This window comes from Fringilla coelebs (genome assembly GCF_963513975.1).
Source record: "Fringilla coelebs genome assembly, chromosome: 2".
NCBI lineage: Eukaryota > Metazoa > Chordata > Aves > Passeriformes > Fringillidae > Fringilla > Fringilla coelebs.
In genome coordinates, this window is record NC_140029.1 from 114,180,466 (window position 1) to 114,203,654 (window position 23,189).

The 23,189-nt window shown below is 40.5% G+C and overlaps 1 protein-coding gene across 3 annotated transcripts; it reads left to right on the plus strand.

Annotated features, from left to right (window-relative positions):
• The first annotated feature begins 467 nt into the window (after window positions 1-467).
• On the plus strand, window positions 468-21,750 carry PROS1 (protein S). Of its 3 annotated transcripts, none has more exons than XR_014616989.1 (17): window positions 468-565; window positions 4,083-4,240; window positions 4,659-4,683; window positions 5,013-5,099; window positions 6,361-6,483; window positions 6,614-6,736; window positions 8,008-8,133; window positions 10,188-10,309; window positions 11,983-12,101; window positions 13,564-13,753; window positions 14,404-14,571; window positions 15,575-15,743; window positions 16,196-16,344; window positions 17,049-17,262; window positions 19,397-19,538; window positions 20,429-21,118; window positions 21,173-21,750. XR_014616989.1 is itself a non-coding variant. In XM_084226058.1 (17 exons), the coding sequence occupies exons 1-16, from the start codon at window positions 505-507 to the stop codon at window positions 20,520-20,522; spliced, it is 2,070 nt and encodes a 689-aa protein (XP_084082184.1). In that variant the 5' UTR covers window positions 468-504; the 3' UTR covers window positions 20,523-20,560; window positions 20,655-21,750. The 3 variants fall into 3 exon arrangements, 2 of the variants coding, with proteins under 2 accessions (XP_084082184.1, XP_084082183.1); XM_084226058.1 differs by having other exon boundaries at window positions 20,429-20,560; window positions 20,655-21,750; XM_084226057.1 differs by having other exon boundaries at window positions 20,429-21,750.
• The last annotated feature ends 1,439 nt before the right edge of the window (window positions 21,751-23,189 follow it).

Genomic DNA, 23,189 nt, shown 5'->3' on the forward strand with positions numbered 1-23,189 from the left:
AATGGCGCGCACGCAGACGCCGGGAAGCGGGGCCGCGGCCGACCAATAGGAAGGGGCGGTTCGCCCGGTGCCGGCGGAGGACTAGCCAATCAGCGGCGAGGATCCGCGCCCCGGCCCCCCCCCCCCGGCGCCGTCCGGGAGTAAACGCTGGAGCCGGGGCGGCCCCGCAGCCATGGGGGGCAATGGGCAATGCCCGCCCCGTCCTGCCCCGCTCCGAGCCCGCCGGCGCGGGGCCCTGCCCGCCGTGCGCCCTCCGCTCCCGCCGGGGATGCCCGCAGGGCCCGCCGTGTGCGGCGGCCGTCTCCGCGGGGCGGGCCAGGCGCGACCCGCCCGCGCCCCCGCGGCGCTGTCCCCGGCGCCCTGGTGACGCTCCCGCAGGGCAGCGCTGCCCGGACGCGGCCCAGCCTCCCCCCCCCCCGCGCCGCCGCCCCTCCCTCCCGCCCCCACAGCCTCGCCCGGCCCCGCAGAGCCGGAGCCGCGCAGTCCCGGCCGCCCCCGGTAGCGATGAGGCCGCGGTGCCTCCCGCTGCTGGCGCTGGCCATCGCCCTGGCCGAGGCGGCGACCTGTGAGTGAGGCGAGGCGGGGCGGGGCGGGGGGACGCGCGGGGCCGGTGTGGGGCGAGGGGCGGCCGGCAGCGCTCGGGGCATCGCGGCCGCTGCGCTCGGTGCGCGCAGCCCCTCGGTTCTCCCGGGGGCTCGGCAGCGGTTCCTGCGGGCCGGCCCGGCTGGAGCTCGGGGCTGTGCGCGGCTGCGGAGCTGTGCGCGCCCGAAGCGCGGCTCGGCCGCCCACGGGAAAGCGTCCGCACAGGGAGCTTGGTTCCCTTGCAAGGACAGCCCTCGGGAGATCGCGGCGTGCTCGGAAAAGTGGCTTTATTGTGCGGTCCGGCAAGCGGCACTCACCCTGTTTGTACGTTCAGACCTTTCAGGTTGAGTAAGAGCTACGTGCTCTCACATACAGATAAAAATGAAAAAAATAAAGTATTCCGTCTTTGACGGAAAAGTCTTTGAGCTTAATAGTGGAAGAAGACAGTGTGGCTGAAAGCAGCAAAATTGAAGCTCAAAGTAAGCGTGTTTCTGACCTGCTTTACTAATGATTAAACTGGCAGAACAGAAACCGAATGTTTACTATTCTGCAAGGTGCTGGGGTATGTGACTTGGGAAGGGAGCAGTATCAAAAGATGAAAGTTCATTTTGTAACGTTTTTAACAGGTCCTAAAAATAAACCTTCTAATAAATATTTCATAATGATTCTTTTCTCCTGTTTTTGTCACGTTTTTGGTTCCATTTATCTTCTCCACTGCATATCTTGTCATTTTTCTTAAAAGCAGGAAATGAGCTGTCCTACTCATCCAAAATTTCTGTGGTCCATATTTCCAGTTTCCTATGCCTGGCTCTGAACAGTTCCAGGGATTTCTGGAATGGCAGGGGAGGAGAGTGGGAAGAAAACAGCTTTTAAGTGCAGCTCATGCCATTCAATAATCATAAAGTTGAATCTTCAAGCCTCAGTGTAGGTGGATTTGGTCAAACATCAGGTGAGGGACGCATTTTGGAGAAGGTGCAGGTAAATATTAGTGGCCAATTTTATTTTGTTGGCTGCATGTCACTGAGGAGCTTTTCAGGATACTCATGTCACTGGAGTTACAGAGTTGTGCAAACAAGGTTGTGCCACTTCCTACAGTGGTGTCACTTTTTATTCAGTTTTATTCAGCTGCTTTCCTTGGCTGGGGTCTTAGGTAAGCAGCTCTAAGTTATGTTTAAGTGGCCCACTTTAAGCAGGTTTATGGTTGCATCTGCATGACAGAAAAGCTGTAAGAAACCACTGAATCTCATTCTCTCCCACAATTTTTTTTTCCTTTTTAAGTAGCATCACTTTTAGATGCTTGATAAGCATTCACTACACAGTGGCTGTACACCACCTCTGGAAATTGTTAGGCTCTGGAGTTGCACAAGGTTTCAGTGATCACCACATGAAGCAGCTCGAGTGCATTAAGGGTTAACTTGGTTTGGCAGGGTCAGAAATGGGCTGGAGTTTCCTGTAATCAGACTGGTAGCAGCAGCAGTCAGGATTTTTTGTTTTTAATAAAGGTCCTGTCATAATCTTTGTAATTAAAACACGGATGAATAAATACACTGCTAATTCTGTGCAAGGGGATTGAAATATTTGCTCTAAAAAAACATGGAATTTGCTCTGAGGTACGTGTTTTATTTAAAGTCAGAAGTTAGAGGAAATCAGCTTGGGAGAAGGATAAACTGCTCTGATGTAGGGAAAAAACTTGTTCCCATTGCACTACTGTACTGAAAACATGAAGTAGAAAGTGTTACGTCTGTTTGTAGACAACAGAAAATTTATTGTCTTTTATTTACTGTAAAATCATGTGAAAATGACAGTGATGTAGCTATAGGTCAACATCTTTGTGGGGTTAGAGATCTCCCATGGAAATAAACCCAGCAGCTATAATACACAATTTTCCTATTTCTGTTGTCACTCCTTTTGCCTCAGTACACATGGTCTTTCTGCATCTTTCTTATTATTGAGAAATGAAGCAATTAGTTAATTAATTGAACTTTTTTCATTTCTAGGCAACTTGCTTGTTTCTCTCTGAGATAGAGGTGTGCTATAAAACCTTGGAGGTGAGCTGTACATCCACCTTATGCTCAGGAAATCTTATTTACTGCCTTACCAGGATGATTAGTTTTACCAAAATGAAAGCAAATAGATTAGTTTGTAATTACAAGCTCAGCCCATGTCAGATTCACTCAGGAGGCTGTAATACAAAGGTTTCATCAGGTCATTGCCCAACGTTGCAGCACTTCAGAATGTTCCCTGTCACTTAGTAGAGACCTTTAATGTGTTTAGGATGGTGTGGTTTTAGTTAATGTTGAATCTGTCACCTTTCAAGCCCTGGCCCTCATTAGCTGCTCTTTCTAGTCAGTTTCCTTAATTTCTTTTCTACCTTTTAGTGCAGAGAAGCTGGGAGCTCTTCTCTGGCTCTTGGCTGCTGGTGTGGCTTGTGAAGGTGCTCTGCTTTGAGGAATTGTCACAGGCAGTACTGGATGGACTTGGTGTGCTTGAATGGCTCTTTTCTGTGGGGCTGGGATGAATATGTATGGCCAGCACACCTGATGTGCACTGCAGGTGTCACAGCCCTCACCCAGCTGGGCAGCTCTGAAAGGTTAAGTTGTGCAGAGGCTCAGGAAAGGAAAGTGTGGTGCACTCCAGTTAACATCTGTCATCTGCACTCTTTAACCCAATCAGCTGGACTTCTTCCAGCTGTGCTCATCCATTTTTCTCTTCATCACAAGCTACATCCAAAAATTAAACCAGGCAGTCTAATTTAGGGGCTGTTCCTGGAGTGTTGTGGGCTCTGCAAAGAACATTGAAGCAGACATCTTTCATTTTTAGTGTCATTTCTCAGTGTTCACCACTTGTTAAAAGTCACTAAAATGACAATAACCAGATACATGAAAATTAAGTAATGACTCATGCTGGGTCTGAAACATAAAAGCTGGCCAGGATTGTTTTACCTTGTAAAATGTGGACATATTTATAGATTGTCCACCTTGATATTCCCAAGGTAGCATTTTCACCTTTGTCTTGTTCTTCACTGTTCTGGAAAATAAAATGACATTTATGTTAATTACATATAACAGGTAGCCTGACTTTGTAAGACATAATTTTGCTCTTGCATAAATTTAATAGGGTCAGAATATTTACTTGCAGATCACTGAAACTGGTAGTATAATCAGCTTTTTTTATCTACTTGTAGCTTACATACCTTGCTTTCTAATAACCATAACAAATAAATCTTGTCCTGAGTATATTGCATAAATTATGCTTCAGGCATGGATGCTATTAGGGAATAATAGCACAGACTAAGGATTTTTTGATCAGAAACAGCTCCCACATACAGAATCCTAGAATGTCTTGCTCACATTTTTCAAACAATAGCAAACATCAACTCCTGACTAAGCATTTAATTCAGAATTTTCTGTTAAATTCTCATATTTTCTCAGTGTTGACCGCATTTTTCAGCTGTTGCAAAAAGAGATAAATAATAACAGAGATGCTTTGTTTCTCCCAAGTTTTATCCCACCAGTATGCCTCTCAGTTCCTGCTGAGGAAACGCCGAGCAAACTCTTTCATGGAAGAAAGTAAGAAGGGAAATCTAGAAAGAGAATGCATTGAAGAATTATGCAATAGGGAAGAAGCCAGGGAAATCTTTGAAAATAATCCTGAAACTGTAAGTATGTCATGAGTATCTATGACGCAGATACTAGTTCTTTGCAGTGGGAAAGACAGAAGCACATGGAATTCAAAGCTCCCAATAACAACACTGGGCAAGATCGTCACATTTAAAGAGACAATTTTCAAAGTAGTTTTGACACCAATTAATTTGCATTGCCTTCATTTTGCAAGTCTCCAACTCAATGCAGTATTTTAATCTCTCCACTGAGTCTTGTGTGTATTAAATAATCTGCTTTAGCCCAACCTACTGTCATATAGAAAACCAGGCCTATATTCTGTTACTCAAAGTAACTCTTTTCTACTTTTGTAGTTATATTATCAATATACTTCAGAATATATTCAGTGATGTGTTTTGCTGTTATTTTACCTACCTGAAATTTTTCTTAGCTTTTCTTTTTCTTTTCTTTCTGCAGGAATATTTTTATCCCAAATATTTAAGTAAGTACAAAAAAAAAAAACCCTAAACAATTGCAGTGTATGAGTCAGTGATGCTCTCATTTGGGTAATACTGGTTTAGTTTTTCTGCCCCTAGCACTGGGATGATTTCCATGCTGATTATAGTGCAGAGAATGTCCTGTGTGCTGAGATCCTCACAGAGGCACTCTGAAGGTTGGGCTGTCATCAGCTGTCCTCAACATGCCCAGACCAGTTTTGCAGTTCAGGCTGTGAGAACAGGCTCTTTGAAGATGCCATGCAGCAAGTGGTGTAATTTCAGTGTAAATGAGTTGTTTGGATCCTGAGCTGATTGTGTGGCTTTGCATTTGCAGGCTGCCTTGCCTCCCATCGAGCAGGGGTGTTCAGGGTGGCTGCAGTCACTCCAGACTCTCCAGCTGACCTGAGGGCTTGTGTCAAGGGTAAGTGGCGATGTTGGAGCACACAGTGGCTAAAAAGCATTTCACAGGGACACAAAAATCAAAACCAGAAATTGACCAAAAACTGTGAGGTGAGACAGACCATTTCCAGAGAAAGCAGTTTAGGTGACTGCTTTTAACTTTATAAAGATAAAGGAACACAATTGACTGCAACATGGAAGGCAGAGTTCTTCTGTAAACAGAATTGTCCTACACCAACCCAGCAATATTCCCCAGTGTGTCTTCTGTACTCTACCACATCTTTAATAGTTATGCCAAACCCTTTGCCTCTAGCAAGTCATCTTCTGTCAGGTAGAGTAAGAGAGTGTCTTGTTAATTATCATTTCTGCCTACTCTTTGGCCTGTAGTTACATTTCCAGCTGAAAATTTCAAAATTAAAAAAAAAAAAAAAAACAACACCAGAACAAAAAAATCATCCAAATACTATCTGGAACACGGTCATTGATTCCAAACAAAAGGTCACAAAGCATGAAACTTGGGATGTTTCTCAAATGTTTGATTTTTATGCCTGTGCATTCAGAGGCCCAGCATAAATTGTGTTCTTTCTAGTAAATTCATAGCAAGCCATTTTTACCATATTTCCTACTGTCACAGCTTAACCATCTCTCTAAACCTCCTACAGCCTGCTTATATCAAAGAAACTTCCAGTTTATTTGAATAATACTTATCCTTAACCACTTGACACTATTTTTATCATTGAAAGCAATGGAAGGCAAAAAAAAATCCTTAATAATTGCACTGCACATGGTCATGGCTGTGCATATGCTCATGGCTGAACATGTTTTCCAGATCCATTTGTAATAGGTAAATTACCAGTTTGTCTGACCACTCTTGAACAGAGAAACTCAACAGTCTTATCTTGAGTTCTTGAAACTTTGATCTTTCTAGTGAAATTTGTGATAGTATGATGGGGGCAGAGCACTGTTCTTTAAACCTGAAATACATCTTTTAAATATAATAATATCAAGTCTAGTCACATCTTGTAGGGATTAGCTTAGCAAGTAATTTGTCTTCTAGTTGTTTTCTGCCTGGAAAAGAAAAGGTACTGGTGGCTTTGTAAGTTCTCACTCACTTAAAAATTCTTGCTGACAGAATGAGTAGCAAGATGGTTGTGGGAGTCCTTCATGTTACACTTCAAGACCTTTCCTATTTCGTCGCTTGTAGGAAGAGAAGAAGACTAAGGTGATTCTCAAGGAGAAATAACTCCAAATTACAAGGATTTTCCATGTTTTCCATCCCACAGAAATTTCAAACCAGTGCAGCCCCCTTCCATGCCATAAAGATGGATATAAGGATTGCATAGATGGACAAGCCAAGTATACCTGTGTCTGTAAAGCAGGATGGAGAGGAGAGAACTGTGAGGAAGGTACAGTCTTCAATTTCATGGCATGTTGGTTTTCAGAAGTGCAATTACATTTCTACTATTGAATACTATTTGCAGCTGGTCAGTTGATGCCTTCCTGTCAGCAGAGAGTTTGATTCCCTTTTCTTTTTAGATATAAATGAATGTGAAGACTTCAATGGAGGTTGCAGCCAACGCTGTTCCAATTTCCCTGGGAGCTTCCGTTGCCTGTGTGAAGATGGCTACTTCATGCATTCCAACAAAAGGGATTGTGGAGGTAGGGAGACTTCAGGAGAACATCTTTCCATGCCACCATAGTGCCTGCTGACCAGGGAGAGGGAAGGGTTTGATCCAGTAGTTCCATAAATGCTCTTGCCTTGCCTCTGAAAAATCCAGCCCTGGTTTAGTTTGGCTGCTCATTCCTTACACACTGCAGGCATTTGGGCAGCCAAATAATGAACTGGATCAAGAAGCAAGGAAAGATAAGGGAATGGCTATAGATGATATTCTGCTTCATTACTGGAGCTCCATAAAGCTCATTTTGGTCTCACACCAGTTTCATGTATCCTTTAAGCACCCTGAAACAAGAATCTAAAGTGATACAAATGGCTGATATTGTTACCATGGAAATTGGAAAGACACTGGAAAATCTGGTGAAAAAGTAATCAAAGATAAAAATAGACTAATATAACTTAGTGCCCTGAGTGTCAGTTTAATCATTTGATAAACTGCACTGAGGTATTTTATTACATGCAACTACAGAGCTAAACACCCAGGAATTTGGAATACTCTTATTAACTGTATAAGAGTAGTCTGCATTCAGGGCAGCTTTGACTTAGTACAGTTTTAGGACACCAAGCAAGCTAGTGGCAGAATCTTCTGTGCAGCACCATTTCCACAACTGCTACAAAACCACAGAGAAAACCAGAATGATCCCTGTATTTACGAGTGGGAGTGAAGTACTGTCAGGGATCTGATATTCTTCTGTCTCAAAGACACTTAGTAAGATTGATACTATATCCTGAATCCCACTGTCACATCTACATTGGGAAAATGACATTGACAAATTGAAAACAAGACAGAAGATAGACACTAAAATGGTTTGAGAGCTAGAGAGAGACAGTGAGGGACTTGAACACCTCTCAGCATAGCCAATTAAAAGAAAACTGACATGAATTGATTGTAGCATGGAAGAACCTCTGATTGGATTATCCCTTGTCTTTCTGGGTGTCTTTTTCTAAGATGGAATTCTGTTGCCTGATTTCTCTCTCTGCCTTCCTAGACATGCATCCCTTTCCTTGTTACCCGCATGAAGGGATGGGAAATATAGGCAGGCAGAGAATTTTATCACTGGGGGCATGCAGAAGTGTCTTTTACAGCCCTCTGGAAATCTTTCTGGCTGTAGCTCTAGTCTGCTGTGAGAGCATGGTAGAGCTACCAAGAAATTTTGCCAACCTCGCTCAGTTTGCAGAGTGTTTTATAAGGTTGGGAAGAAAAATGGTGTGCAAGAGCAGGAGTTGTTTTTTAATAACTTGTTTGTGTTTCTAGATATAAATGAATGTGTGCTACATCCAAACATCTGTGGAACAGCCATCTGTAAAAACACCCAGGGGAGATATGAGTGTCAATGTCCAGAAGGCTACTCATATAATTCAACTTCCAAGAGCTGTGAAGGTGGGTCTTTGCCCCCAGCTCCCCCTTTTTCATATCTTTCATCTTCCCTCTCCCCCTTTCTTTTTTTAATCCACTGCTATACCAAACTCAGCTCCTCATCTACGAGTGCATTTCTGAATCTTCAAATTCTTTATTAAATTAATTGTTGTCAGGCTGTATTACATGACAGCATGGCAGTTCTCTAAAGATGTTTTGAAAGGTTTTTTTATAAAGACCTCAAATGTAAAATGAAACTATTCCTAAATATCCAGAGAAGGAACTGTGAAAAAAAGCAGCTGCTCCATAAGAATCTTTCCTGAAATGACAATCTGGAACTAAAAATTTCCAAAGTTCTGTACCAATTATAGCAAAGTTGAGAAGTATTGATAACTTGCAGTGAAGTAGCAAGAAGCCACTCATACAAAAACTATAACTTATCCAGTGTTGAAAGTGTTTGCATATTTGTCTTAGAATATGTTCTATTTCTCTATGCTTGTTAAAGTTTCTGTTTACTGCACATCAGAAATTAAATTTCAGTTGTAAACAGATATGAAAGCTCTTAGAGTTTTACAATGAAGATGAATATTCTACACTGTCAGTTTAAGGAAAATCTATCAGTGACTGGTTTTTATTTTAAAAGCTGCCTTGTATTACTGCTCAAAAGGACACAAAAGCAGCTTCTTGCTGGCCACGAATCTTTCGCTCCATGGCTTTTCCTGCAGGTCTTTTGTGCCAAAGCTCTGCACAGTAGCAGTGTTTACATATCCAGGTGTCAGCTCTTTGTCCAGTTACTATGGGATTAAAACACTACTGACAATTTTCTGTTCCTGCATGCACCAAAGTGAGAAAAACTTCACAGTAATTAATTTTTGCTCCTCTTAGGATTTCCTTCAGATAAATCCAATTTAATGCAACCCATGTAAGTGTTGTGTTTCTACTGGGACATAGATTCAGGAGGTTGCAAGATGACAACATTCCAACGGGGAAAGTCTTACCTCCCTAGCAGGAGGATTATGCTGCTAAGCTTTTAGACCTTGTTGTAACCACATTAAATGAGTCACCAAATCCTGTCTAAGGACAGGATTGTGCAGCCTGACAGGAATGTAGCCTTACAGAAATACTAAATGACATGAGCTTTTCATTGTCATATTGCTTGTAGGTGGCTAAACTCAATTATGATTATTAGGAAAACTGAATTTGCATACATTTATGCACAGCTATCTCTATGATGACAGATACTATTAGACTGAAGAACAGAACAGGGTTTGTTGCATTTTTCATTACCTCTCTTCCTCCAAGCAACAGAAAAAAAAAAAAAAAGTATTTTAGTCCTAAAAACCCCCAGATTTAAATGAATGCGTCGGTACAAAATTTTTTCTTCCCACTAGAAGGGCTATTTGTTTCAGAATAAATGTTGCAGTTGCTTTAATCTGAAGCCCAAATCACCCTCATTGGAGTCTCTTGTCAAGGAGAGATTTTGTTTCTATATTAGAAATGCAAAATTTACATTGGCCTGAATGGCAAAATTTACATTTAAACAGCCTTTCATTTCTAAATTGCTTATTTTACACAACCTACTAAATAAGAAATCAAATTCTTCTATTGATTTAGCTTAAATCACAGCTCAAATCAAACTGTTCTCCACAAATAGATGCTATCTGAACCTTAGGCATTATGAGATTATTGTATGTTATTTTAAAAGGTATTTTGCCCTGAGATTATTTGGGTTTATATTATAAAGCACATACTTTCTTCACATATTTGCCCTACATACTTTTATTAATCTGAGCTCTCGTCATCTCTTACAAAGAAAGCAAAAGATCTGACACAGAATGGGATTTGTGCCATCTGTGGTAGCAATTTATGAGCTCTCTCACTATTCAGCCACCTTGTGCCTCAGAAATCAGACCAAATTGTCTCCAGCTCTGAACTCCAGGCCTCTATCATATTACTGAATCACCTTTTGGATTCATGTTATTCCAGAGACCCTCTCTTGTCTGTTATTCCATTAATTTGTGTTAGTTTTCAGTCTGTGACATAAAAAAAAAAAATCTGTCTGCTTTGATTTCCCCTAGATATTGATGAATGTGCTGAAAATATTTGTGCTCAACTCTGTGTGAACTCACCAGGAAGTTACAGCTGCTATTGTGATGGCAAGAAAGGGTTCAAGCTCTCTAAGGACATGAAGAATTGTGAGGTAAAAGTGTGCTATGTAAAATTCCATGTGGAAAATCACAAAGTTTGGTATTTCTTGATGAGAAGATAGCCTAGATTAAGGAAAATAGGAAGCTATTTGAGAACTGATTAAAAATTCCTGAGAAAATGCTGGGGATTCTGATCTATGGTTTGGCTCGCATAGCAGCACGGATTTGGATGCCATTCCGTTCATGCATGCTCATTTACAGGAGTCCTGTCAAAAGCAGCTTGCTTTAGCCAGGCATCTTTATTCCCTGCTGCTTCCAAAATAAGCCTCAGCTTTCTCCTATCAAACAAATAATTCTTGTTCAGCCCACGCAGAGACAGAATGTTCCTTTTGTCCATATGTTCCCAAGTTTTCCTTAGGCTGTGTAAAAGTTTTCACTCACTGTTTCAGAACTACTCTGTTTGGATTGAAAAAAAAACCCTGGATTGTTTTTCACAGTTCTCATCTGCCATACCTTAAGGAAAAGCACTCAGTAATACTTGCCAATTGGAGAACATCTTGAAGCCAAAATGGGCTGCTCTTGATCATTTTGAAAATTTACACTTCTTAGGAGCAGAGAGTTTGAAACTCCAGAGAACTGGGATTTAAGGATTGAAGTCCAAGGATTTTTTTTTTGTAAGTGGTTCTCTGTAGACCTAGAAAAGTTCAGGCAGCCTGAGATGTCATGTGAAGTGAGCTCACATAACTGCCAACAATAAGGCACTTCTAACAACAATAAAACACTTCTAACAGAGTATAACAAAATTTGGCTTAAACTGCAGAAACAAGATCTGACACAAGTTATAGGATCTGTGTTTTAGGTCTTGTTTGTACTTTCTGAAATTTAACAAACAGCGCTTGGCAATCATTCTTTTTCATTTTGCTCATCCTTGAAATGGTGAGATGTAATGAGGCTGGAAGATACTCTTATTTTTAGTACTGTTGTTCAACAGCGATTAATTCTCTGTCTGGAAGTTAGTTTCATGCCTTTTAATTAGGGGAAAAAAGGAAAAAAGTTCAGTCAGCTGAAAATACATTCAATCTAAAGACTAGTGACACCAGCAGCCATAAAATGAAGTAGCCCTAAAATTCAAGGAGAGCACCTGTACATTTAATGGAACTGCTGCATCAGGCATAGCAAAGTCAGAGTAGAAGACAGTCACAGAATGTTTTGAGGGATTCAAATTTGATCAAAGAGGCTTTGAGGCTTCTATTTGTCCATAAGCACTTTGATTCTGTAATTACTCTTTTACACAGTCTTCCCACGGTACAGCCCTGGTACATTCCCTCCTAACTCCTAAGCAGGTTTAGGTTCTGCAGAACTTTAATAACGGAACTTGGTAGTTCCCCACAAGGTGGGTGTCATATATTCCTGGTGAAAGAACAGTGCTTGATGGAAGAATGGAATTCTTAATTCAAAAGCTAAGTATTTAAATATTAGTTTCAATCCACCAGAACTGTGTGTATACCTGGATTATCTTCCAGCAGTTTAAATAAGGGATGTTTCAAGGAAAAGCAAAACCACACAATTTTATTTGTACATAGGTATTCAAGTTTAAAAAAAACAAAAAAAAACCCCAGAGGTAAGCCATTTCTTTAAAAATAAAAAAGGCTAGCAGGCAACAACAGGAGTTGCTTCATAAGCTATCACAATGCATTAACAGCTTTTTTTCCTCTACCATTTTCAGTCTGTTACTGAGTGTATCCCACTGAATCTTGAAAAGAATTATCAACTGCTTTACCTGGCAGAGCAATTTATAGGAATTCCTGTTCTCTACTTAAAGTTCAAACTTCCAAATGTCACAAGGTAAGTATTTGCTATTGATAAAAGTATGCATTGGAAGGACAGACATTTGTTTCCATTAATTTTCTGAGGGTTGAGGAAGAATGCATTGTATGCCTTAATTTTATCACCATCTCCCCCTTGGATAAGATACCTTTCTTTACATGATGGATGAATGAATGAATAAACAAGAAGGCATTTAGAATTAGCAACATAAAATTCAGAACTTTTATGTAAATAGTTACAGTATGGCTTTCAGTTATATGTGGGAATGGCTTTAGTTTGGGTTTTGCTGCTGCTCCCCCCCCTGCTTCAGATAGAAGCTAGGACATGCTCTGCCCATCCTGCTGAGCAACAAAATCAGGCCATTGCCCCTCTGCCCTGCCCTGGGCTTCCTTTTCACACCCAGAGTGTCCCAAGAACACCCACAGAGCACAGTGCCTTGTCTGGCACCAGCTGGATGATTTTCTTTACAGCTGTCAGAGCGACTGCCCTTGGCACTGACCCCTTTACTGCTCTTGGACCTCTTTGCTGTAGCAGCAGAAATTGCACTGTTCCATGACTTAGTGACCAAACAACTGGAAGGTAACAGCAGCAGCAGCTGTGGAGCTGGTGATCCCCAGAGCCTCAGAACCGTACAGATGGACATAAATACTGAGAACTCTGCCCTCTGCCGCTGTTCCAAGTTGACCGGGCACTAATGCTGTCCTGGAAGAGCTTTCAGAGATGATAAATGTTTGAAGCCTGGTGTAAATACAGAGCGGTAAATACAGGGTGCGTCTGGTGAGGGACAGCCCCATCTAGGGGACACAGAGCAGCACTGCGAGGGACAGCGACCCACTTCTGAGTTACAGCTGCCTTGGCAAACCCCAGCTTCCAAATGCTTTGCTTTCACCTTTAATCTGCTTTGTCTAGTCCCAAACCCTTTTTTTTTACTCTACTCCTACTCTCCTCTACTGCACAGTAAATCCTAACTATGCTACATACACACACTCAACCTAGATCCAGCCAACAAATCCTCAGATGAGAGAATGGCCCATGAAAGGCAGAGCAAATTCCTACGTTGTAATTCTTTCACGACAACACTTGGCAACCCAGCTGTACTGAAGCACATCATAAATCTTCTATTTTGTCTGCATTGCATCCCTGCAAAATAGAATAGGAACATTACATCTCTCTTCTTACTCAGGGGACTGGGATATCCTTCACAAGTAAAGCTCAGAGTGAATTTGGGAACTACACCAAGGTTCTTTCAAATCCCAGGTCAGGGTGTTAACCTGAAAACTTCCCACTGGATTTGAGTGAACAAGGCTTATGTTCCATTCTGCTTTTGACTAACTCTGCAAAAAATCACAACTGCTCAGATTTAGAGACACCAAAAGTTACTATCTGTGAACCTTTCTCTGACCTACTAATGAGTTATCCTAGGCTGTACAGTATTTCACCTTTCCTGACTTCTTATTAAGATTCCTTCTTCACAACTCAGATTTACAGCAGAGTTTGATTTCCGGACGTACGACGCAGAGGGGGTCATCCTGTATGCAGAATCCCTGGACAACTCAGCATGGATCTTGCTTGCTCTTAGGGATGGGAAGATTGAGATTCAGTTCAAGAATGAGTTTGGAACAAAAGTCACCAGTGGAGGCAAGGCCATTAATGATGGACTGTGGCATATAGTAAGTTGGATTTCCTTCTCCCATTTCACTTCCTTTACTCACTGTGGGAAGATGCTGATAAATAAAGGAGGGAGAAACTGAGCTAAATAAACTACTAAATGGCTTAAAATGATGCACTCATACCCCAAGAAATGCACAGGAATATCTTGCATCAGGAAATTCTGCTACCTTTTAACAATCAAAGAGAAGATAATTACCTCTAGCTATCAACATAGCAATTATTAATTTTAAACATGAAAAGAAAAGTGGCAGGATATTCAAAACTGTGATTGCATGGTCAAGTGCACAGTTATTGGATACTTTGTGTTTGGAGCGAGTTTTACATCTGCTAGACCAAAACTTCATCTTGCTTTTCAAGCCTTTACACCTGAGATGAAAAGCCTTTCTCACACAATCTATAGAGTACACCAAATTTTTAATGTCAGTTAGATTTTTGTTACCCTCCTGTGAATGTCCCTAGATATGGGCAGCTGTCCTGCATCAGGTTTAAATACAATTTAAATAGTGACTGCACTAAACTATCTTACAAGGTTTAAAGAAACATTAGTCATGCTTCATAGGGCTTATGTAATTATTAAAAATATATTAAAATTTAATATAGTCTACATTTTTGTATGTGTGCATATGTAATTATTTGTATTTTATTACAGGTATCAGTTGAAGAATTAGAACACAGCATCAGTGTAAAAATAGCTAAAGAGGCTGTGATGAGTATTAACAGCCCAGGAACTCTGTTTAAACAGTCCCAGGGTTTCTTGGAAACCAAGGTGTACATTGCAGGATTGCCTCGCAGAGTGGGCGGTGCTCTTGTTAAACAGGTAATTAAATAATAATAAAACTAACATTGATTGATCATGCTCTGTTCTGGAAGTCACAGAAGAAGCAAGCCTGGCATGGAACCCATTTAGAAAATGAAAATGTGGTTATTAAACCACTGTTTTGAAAATAAACATGTGTGAAGCTTTCCAGCCTGCCTTCAGTAAGGCTTCACTTGTGAAAACACAGCATTTCTGATCTAATCTTTGAGGATTCTGTAGCCTGTTTCATAATATGGCTTTAAAATTCCCTAAATTACCAGCACTGCTGCTGCTGAGAATGCATTTCAGGGTGATTCATGTCCTGGTCCTGGCTTTTGCTAAGCTCTAAATAAGTGCAGCATTCACTGTGCAGGCAGCACAGGGAGATTTCGTTTTTACAAGGTTTTACAACAGCCCAGGCTGGACGAGGCCTGTGATTCTTTCAGTGTCCCAGCCTCAAGAATGGCAATAGTCAAATTGTTGCAACCATCTTTACAGTCCAGGAGCCTTCAAACTAATTGGCAATCTTAAAGGAGTGTTTAGATTAAAAAAAAAAAACTAAAAAATCAATTTTGCTTAAAAGCAAAGCAGAGAAAAAATCACGGAACAATACAATAACATCCCTTTATCCAATATAAAACAATTCCAGAAATTTCTTTGTACTTTGGTATAAAGATAAAGCTTTGACCAAGGCGCATTGCTAGTGATCATTTTCTTTCAGCTACAAAAAATTTGCTGTCCTTTTGTCTAGGTCACAACACAAGCTTTAAAAGTAAAAGCAATCTCTTGTTGTCCAGATCCCTGGCAGCAAAGTGGGAAATGCTAAACCAGAAATACCTTTTGAAGGCTGAGGTACCAAATGCCTGCCACTTGGTTTTCTCCCAGCCTCACTTCTGTAACCTATAGCATTGTTAAGACTGGTATTGCCTACATAGAAATAAGCTGATATGGAAAACAATGCCTCATTATTAACATTTAAACCCAACTTTGGACTCAAACCCCCAATGCTGTCATTCTGCTGTAGATTAACCCTCGTCTGGATGGTTGTATCCGGGCCTGGAACTTGATGAACCAGGGACATTCAGGAGTAAATGAAGTTATTCAAGAAAAACAAAGCAAACACTGTTTAGTATCAGTGGAGAGAGGATCCTTCTACCCTGGCACTGGAATGGCAGCATTCCAGATAAACTATAGTAAGTATTTTTCTATTCCTGTGGTTTTTGTTGGACTGAGTGATGGTACTGATGAAATTTTCAAAGAAAGAAAATAAAAAAAGGCACACAAACTAAGCAATACACTTTTGCATCCACCAGTGATTCCCTTAACTTCTGTTAGGAATCTGCTTGAATGAGGATTCTGATCACAGTAGTGTTATCTGTTCAGTGTCTGGAGTGCTTTACATTCAGAAGTTTATTTGCAAAGGTTGGCCACTGTTGAAGATTCAGCATTAAAAGTTAGTTGATTTGGTTATTTTTTTGTTTTATCTGCTTTCATTTCTTTAGAATTGTAGTTCTTTCTATAAGTTGAAAAAATTAGCACTAATTTTTCCACAGTAGAGAGGAGATTTAAATACTAATTTTTAACCCCATATTAATTTTTCATCAGCAGGTGGATTTACTAATTTCAATTATTCTCTTTAAAACAGATAATCTTGACAGTGCTGAAGATTGGCTAATAAATGTGACTCTGACTATTCGCCCATCCACAGACACTGGTGTTATGTTTGCCTTGGTTTCTAATGAAACAGTGCCTCTTGCATTGTCCATAGTGGACTCTAACTCCTCTGACTCACAGGTGATCTTACAATTCTCCTAGCAGCTGCCAGGTGAAAAATCAAACTAAAAAAAAAGCTACTCACACACTTGCAGTGCAGCTGGTAGCCTCAGTATTTTGAAAATTGAATTGTGTAATAATGTGCAAAAAATATCTGTCTATTAATGATTGCTGCAGCAGTGACTAAGCACTAATCACTCATGCCAGGGAGATTACATTATCTAATGTGAGCTCAGATCCATCCCATCATGTTTTCTTTAACCTTTCCTTCCAAATAGACAGAGCAGAAAGGGAACTGGGAGCAGTGTATACAGTAAGGGCATCATATTAGTTCCAAATTATAAACTGATCTTGTTGTCCTTAAGTTTCCATTTACATCAGCCATCCCAAGCTAGAGCATAATTATACACCATGGTTAATCCAGGGTTTTTTTTTCCAAAATAAGAACCTGTAGTGAACACTTGGGTACCTTTATAACTGTCGGTGAAACAGGATTTCACCTCAGAACTGTAGCCAGAGCTGTTCCTTGTAAAACATTCTCACTTAGAAATTTAAGAATGCCACTCATCATCAGAAGTGATGGTTACACATCAGCTTTTCCAGCTGAAGGCACCAGTATTTAATATTTTCTTCTACTTGCAAATACAAAGTGCACTAGAACCAAGTGTAATGATTTATTAAAGTTGCATGTGAAATCTTTGGTGATCTACCTTTCTTCCATCTAGAAAATCACTGTGACCATTGGAAACATCATTGTTGCACAGCTGGAATCAAAGAAGTTATGCACCCCCAGAAGAGTGCAGGTTGGACTTCTAGTGACCAAACAGGAGCTTGAATTGGCTGTTGATTCACACACTGACAGAAGCAACTCTGAGCAACTCTCAACTCTTCATCAAGCAATGATGGCAAATGTTGTCACCTACCTGGGTGGCCTGCCAGGTGAGTCCTGCTTCTTTTCATTAATTTCATTATTTCTACAAGCCTGATTCCCAATTGTATTCAGCCTTACCCATGCTAGGAATAGCCTACAATTTTTTAAAAAAAGAAAAAAGGAGATGCTTTTTGCTTCCTCCAGTCATTTCAGCTTAGGAGGCAGCCAGCTTTTTAACAGTAGCAGTATTTGGACATTAAGACAGGGCTCTCTAGAGGTTTGAATTTGGAAAACGTCTTGATTTTTGAGTTGGGTGAGCATTGCATGTTTCTGACATGCCACCATCTGGCACAGCTGAGGAACTGCATCAAAAACGTAAGAAAAGCAGGCATTTGTAAATAATCCAAGTGTCAGAACTGCAGAACGGGAAGTCAGGAATATGGTTTCAACAATTAAACTCTGAGCAAGAGATGACTGGCAACCTTTATGAGACAGAGAATGCGTTGAAACAGCAAATATTTTGTTCAAAGCAAGCTTCAAGTTAACATTATTGAGAGGTAAGGTCAACATTATCCTTATCACAAGGATGATTTTGTCCAGGAAGTGTGCACATACTTTTGTACTTCAGGCTGAATCAAGAAGAAAAAGAACATTGCTCAGGCGAGAAATAATCAAAACCTGAATTATAACTTGAAAATTGCTAGAAGAAAAGTGCCATGGTTATAGTGTGGCTACTTATAGAGCTTTTCTGTATCCTGTTATTATTTTATGGAGAATGAATCACAATTCGTAACAAAATGCTACAAATTTGACTGACATGTCTTGAATTGACAAAGAATGAGTCAGTATTTTCTTAGTACAGGTGAGTTAGCAGTTTAACAGAGCCACAGTAACTAAGGTTTCAGTCATTTCTTGGGCCTCTTCATTTTTGTGATGCTTAAATGATTCTTTTTTAGTACACTGCCAGCCACAGAGAAATTGACATCTTGAGAATGAAGAGCTTTCTATTATTCAGGCATCCCAAAGAGATAAGAAGCAAGTATTAGTTACTTGCTGCTCCTTAACCTCAGTTTTCTGTCATCTCTAAGTTTTAAAAGCTATCTTAAACATGCAAATTAACACCACAAAGCAAACAAACCACCCCAAAAAACAAGCCTCTGTATTCAAAAACCCCATGCAATTCATGAAGACCATAAGTCCCCTTTTTTGATAGCCCTTTCCACAAACTAGTAACAGTGGTGGCAGTATTCCTCTGTTATTTCAGCACAACCAGGGCAGGTTAAATGAAACTTCCATGGTTCTGTGACAGTAGTGTTTTCCTCACTGGGGGGAAAAAAGCAGAAGGGAACAATTATATAGGACTCTGTGCAATACTTCAGCTTACAGCAAAATAAAATAATGAGAAAGCATTTCTGGTTTGTAAGATAACCAAATCAATCTCCTAAGGAGGGATAGGGTGATTAACAGAAGAAAGAAAGGGTGCTTTTGAGATCAGCTCCTAATCACCCTCATTCTAATTGCTGAAGGTGTTTGCATGCCTTAGGTCTACCTTGTAAGAAGCCAGTTGTATGTACCCTAAGACTTGAGAGCAATGCCTGCTTGATTTTGTGCTTAACAAATTGTTTCCTGCAAACATATCCATGATCTGATGCTGCCCTAAGCCAAACAATACCTAAACAAGCAGCAGATAAAGTGAGTCTCTCACAGAGAATTCACTTGGAAGCAGCAGTGAGGAAGTAGGAAAATGTGGGAAGTTCCCAGGGGTGCCCCAAGTGAGAAGCTGCAGATTTAAATCTAGAGTAGCTTCCTGGCAAAAGCAAGACAGTTCTTTGTGTGACCTCTAAGCCCAGAAACAGCTGTTTGTAGCTCAGGACAGGAATATTGGGCTCCAGGAAACAAACTCTTGTTGTTAATACAGGAAAAGCTACTATGGAAAACACTCCTGGAGTTCAGTTTCTGGATGGGAACAGCCTTCTAATGCATATTTAACATTTTACTGGCCTTTCTCAGCTTTGCTGGCTCGATCTTGATCTTAAAGAAAAGGGAGGAGAGGAACTCAAGTGTTTCCTGCCAAATTGCTCCTTTTCTCCCATGACTAAATAATGGATGGGGAGTGGAGTATTCCCCATGTTTTGACTGACCTGAAAAATCCATTGGAATTTGCATGCCTTGGCCTAATGAACTGAATGTGTTTCTGTGCAGATGTTCCTCTGGGTGCTACACCAGTGACTGCTTTTTATAATGGCTGCATGGAGGTGAAGGTCAACAACAGACAGCTGGATCTGGATGAAGCCATTTCCAAACACAACGACATCAGATCTCACTCTTGCCCACTGATCATGCAGTAACTGTTCAGATCTTAATTTAACTTTTTTTTTCTTTCAGATGTAATTTGTGTAATTAGTCTCATGCCATAATGGAGCTTGCATTATTTCATGCAAGATGTGCCAGGGAAATAAGCAGCAGCATGGTTTTCTCCCTTTCAATAAAGAATGGAGGGAAAAAACCCTCTCTGTTCAGCTGGAAAGAGACAATCAAGATCAAAATTTTGTAAAACATTCTTTTATATATCAGTGGGAAATCTTAAAACTAGATTTATCTTTCATGTTCATGCTATGTCCTTTGACATATTTAGCTTGGACAGAAAGTTTAGGAATTTCTGTTTAGAAAGAATTTTACATCTTCTATTTCATATATCAGCACAAAGTTACAAGTTGCAAATAATTTTAGTGTACTAGAATCTAAATGACACCAGACTTACTGAACTTTTTCAAGCATAATATGCAAAGAAAAATCTCTACAGGTTTTATAATATGTGCTTTTGGTAAAAGAAAAGAATTCCCTGGAATCTATAGCCCAAACTCTCTGTGAATATGTTTACAGGTTGTAAAGCAACTTCAAAATGGAAATGTTTCTTTTAGTAGCTCAGTTTTTGAAAACAATTTTGGTTATACTGGACCAGCTTTAATTTGTCTGTCTTTAGAACCCAGCTTTAGAGTTTGAAAAGAGTTCTGGATCAGGTCAGGTCATTTGCTTTCAGATTGGGCTAAATACACCCCAGACAATTTTGTAAAACAGAGGAAATGGCTTGAAGGAAGGAGCTCTGCATCACAGGACATCAAACTGGAATTTGCTGAGTAAAACCAAGGAATTGCAGCAAATACTTCTTCCATCAAACCTAGCACTGTTCAACATAAGCACAGTCTGATGATCCATCATATTCCCTTTATTTAGGGTAACCTTGCCTTCAGGGAGCTCCAGAACAGATTTATTTGTGAGCCCTGCTGCCATTGAAAACCTGAATTTTCCCAGTAACCTCAGAATGTAAAGCCATATTCTGCTCAGCCAACTGTAATAAACCAACAGGTAATTAGAAAAGTATTGCTTTCCTCAGGTGTGCTGATTTTGAGCATTTCCAATATTTCTTTAACATCCTTTGAGTGTTCTTTCCACTTTCAAGCTCATTTTCACAGCACCAGAAGCCTCCCTGTGCAGCTCACCTGGTGGTTTTGTTGACCCCAAACCAAATAAATAGCAAGAGAATTGCTGTGAGGTATAAATATATCCTCTCATCCATCAAACACAGAGACATTTATCTGCCAGCATTCCTGACCCCAGCTCTCCTGTCTTCACTTGAGACACTGAAGTGGATGTCCAGAAGGATGGATTGTGACAATATTCCTTTGGAGGACTGCCTTTCTCCAAGGATATTCTGAGTGACATCAGGGAGGTTTCTTCCAGTGTTAAATGCAGGGGTTAGTGCAGAATCTGAGCCCCTCTCTCAGTGTTATTATTGCTTTGGCTGAATATATTGGTAACTTCACTTCCCACTTGAGTAGTGCAATGCAGGATTTGCTCCCAAGTTTCACCCAGCACAGCCCAGCAAGAAGCTGACAACCAGGGGCTCATTGCCATTAATACAAGGTCCTTTTTCTAGGATGGCATGGAAACCAAGCTTGGAATTCTGACTCCATGGAGGTCCTTTTTCTAGGATGGCATGGAAACCAAGCTTGGAATTCTGACTCCATGGAGGGGAAATCCTGCAGTCACCCTTCCCTGCTCTTCCACCATACCAGCACACACACTCTGCATGCAGGTGTTAGTTGGAGATTAACTTGACTGAAACAAGCAGGTTTTGCATGCAAGTCAGAGCTGAATTGAGACTTTTGACATCAAATAAACACATGATCACTTTATTTATCTCTGTGGCACCCATTCATCTTGGAAAGCCCCTGGGTCAGACTCCGCCTCATACAGAAAGCACAGAAAGTAAGAGATGAGGAACACAAAGTATCATCAATGTTCTAAGTGCTTCTGGCCCGCAGGAGCAGAAGAAAAGATTTTTTGCTGTTGTTTTCTAGAGATTTTTTTAAGGTTTTGTTTGTTTAAATGTAATAAATTGTATAGAAATGAAAGGAAATACCAATCACTTTGTCACACAGACACTATTTCTCTTTGTTTTCATGGAATAGTACTTTAGGGTTTGGTAGTTAATAATGAAACCTCTGCACTTCTTTTTTAATGTAAAAGTGCCTCCCTATTGTAAGAATTAAATAAAGCAGCATTTGCAAGTTTCTTTTCATTTGAAATTGTATTTGCATATTTTTGTTCCTTTTTGCTGTGCAAGGCTTGTTCTAGTAGTCTAATGCCTCACTCAGGAGATTGTGATCACCTTCAGCATCAAAGAAAAGAACTGGCTCCAATTAACGTGCTACCCAAATAGGCATCCATACTCTCTAGATAATTAAGTTAATTAATTGTTTAATAGTACCTGAGGAAATTAGACTTTGCTTAAAACTACATGTGGAAACAAAGAAGATCAGGGCAAGTAACCAATTCCTGTGTTTTCTCCTTCATCAGATCTATTTCATTGTATTTTAAGGCATAATCATTTCAGCAAGGGCCATTCAGGGTTTATTCAGAACAGCTGGAGCTGCTCTGCATTTTCAGCTCCTGTGCACTTGTGCTCCAGCTCCACATGTCCCAATTTCCTTCAAAGTGAAACCCTGTCCTGAAATTGGTCCTCAATTATACTACAGCAGTTTAGTTTACATGCTTTAATGCCTGCATGTTTTCTGGTGGACTGAGGGCTCTCGATGCTCAAGATTGGCTCTAGATCATCTTCAAAGAGAGGGAGGCCACGCTCATTTTTGTCATTTTAGTCCTGCCTGTCACTCACTGGTGATAGTGGTCCTTTAATATCATTCATCATATGTACACACTTCGTATTTTATTGCCTCAGAAACCTTTTTATATCAAAATTACCTCCCTGATTTGGGCACAATTTCACATTTCATCTGGGGGGATACATAATAGAAGTTATGTATCCCCCCCACCCAAAAAAAAGAAATACAAGGAAAACCATAACAGCTGATACCCAATGGATAAGTAATGCACCACTTTCTGAGTAAGAACCAAGGTACTGGGATGTTCATGCTTTCAGTCCACAAAATAGCTGTACCCTCCTTGTTACATTGGGCACATCCTTCTGCTCAAGGGGCAGCTAAATTTCAGTAGGAATACGTGAATAAGCAACTAAACTGTAAGGGAGCTGGTGTGTTGCTTACAGGCACTTGGATCAATTGAGTGGGTGCAAATTGATGCAACTCAGCACTTAATTCTGTGACAAAAAAAAAAAAGAGTTTTTGTGGGGTTTTTTTTCTAGTATCTCAACAAATAAAGAAAAAAGTCAGAAACTCAACCCTCCTTAGTGCAGTGGCTTCTATCCACTCTAGCTGAACATTGCAGGGAGGGACACACACAAGGAACCAAAATGACCGTTCAAAAATAATACTAAACTTCAAACAACCTCCCCCTCCAGCCCAAAACACACACAAAAAAAGCACTAGCAATATTACCACCCTGCATGAGGAAACTGAGCAGGTGTGAGGGCTACAGAACTGGGGAGGAATATTTTTAGAATTCATCAGATTGATCATCTACAATTCATCATATTTAAATATTTTAATATTTAAAATATTAAAAATCTTCATTA

Coding starts and splice junctions, on each gene's coding strand:
- PROS1 (XM_084226057.1), top strand. CDS start 505: ATGAGGCCGCGGTGCCTCCCGCTGCTGGCGCTGGCCATCGCCCTGGCC. Junction 4,241..4,658: donor TTGAAAATAATCCTGAAACT/GTAAGTATGTCA, acceptor TTCTTTCTGCAG/GAATATTTTTATCCCAAATA. Junction 4,684..5,012: donor TTTTTATCCCAAATATTTAA/GTAAGTACAAAA, acceptor TTGCATTTGCAG/GCTGCCTTGCCTCCCATCGA.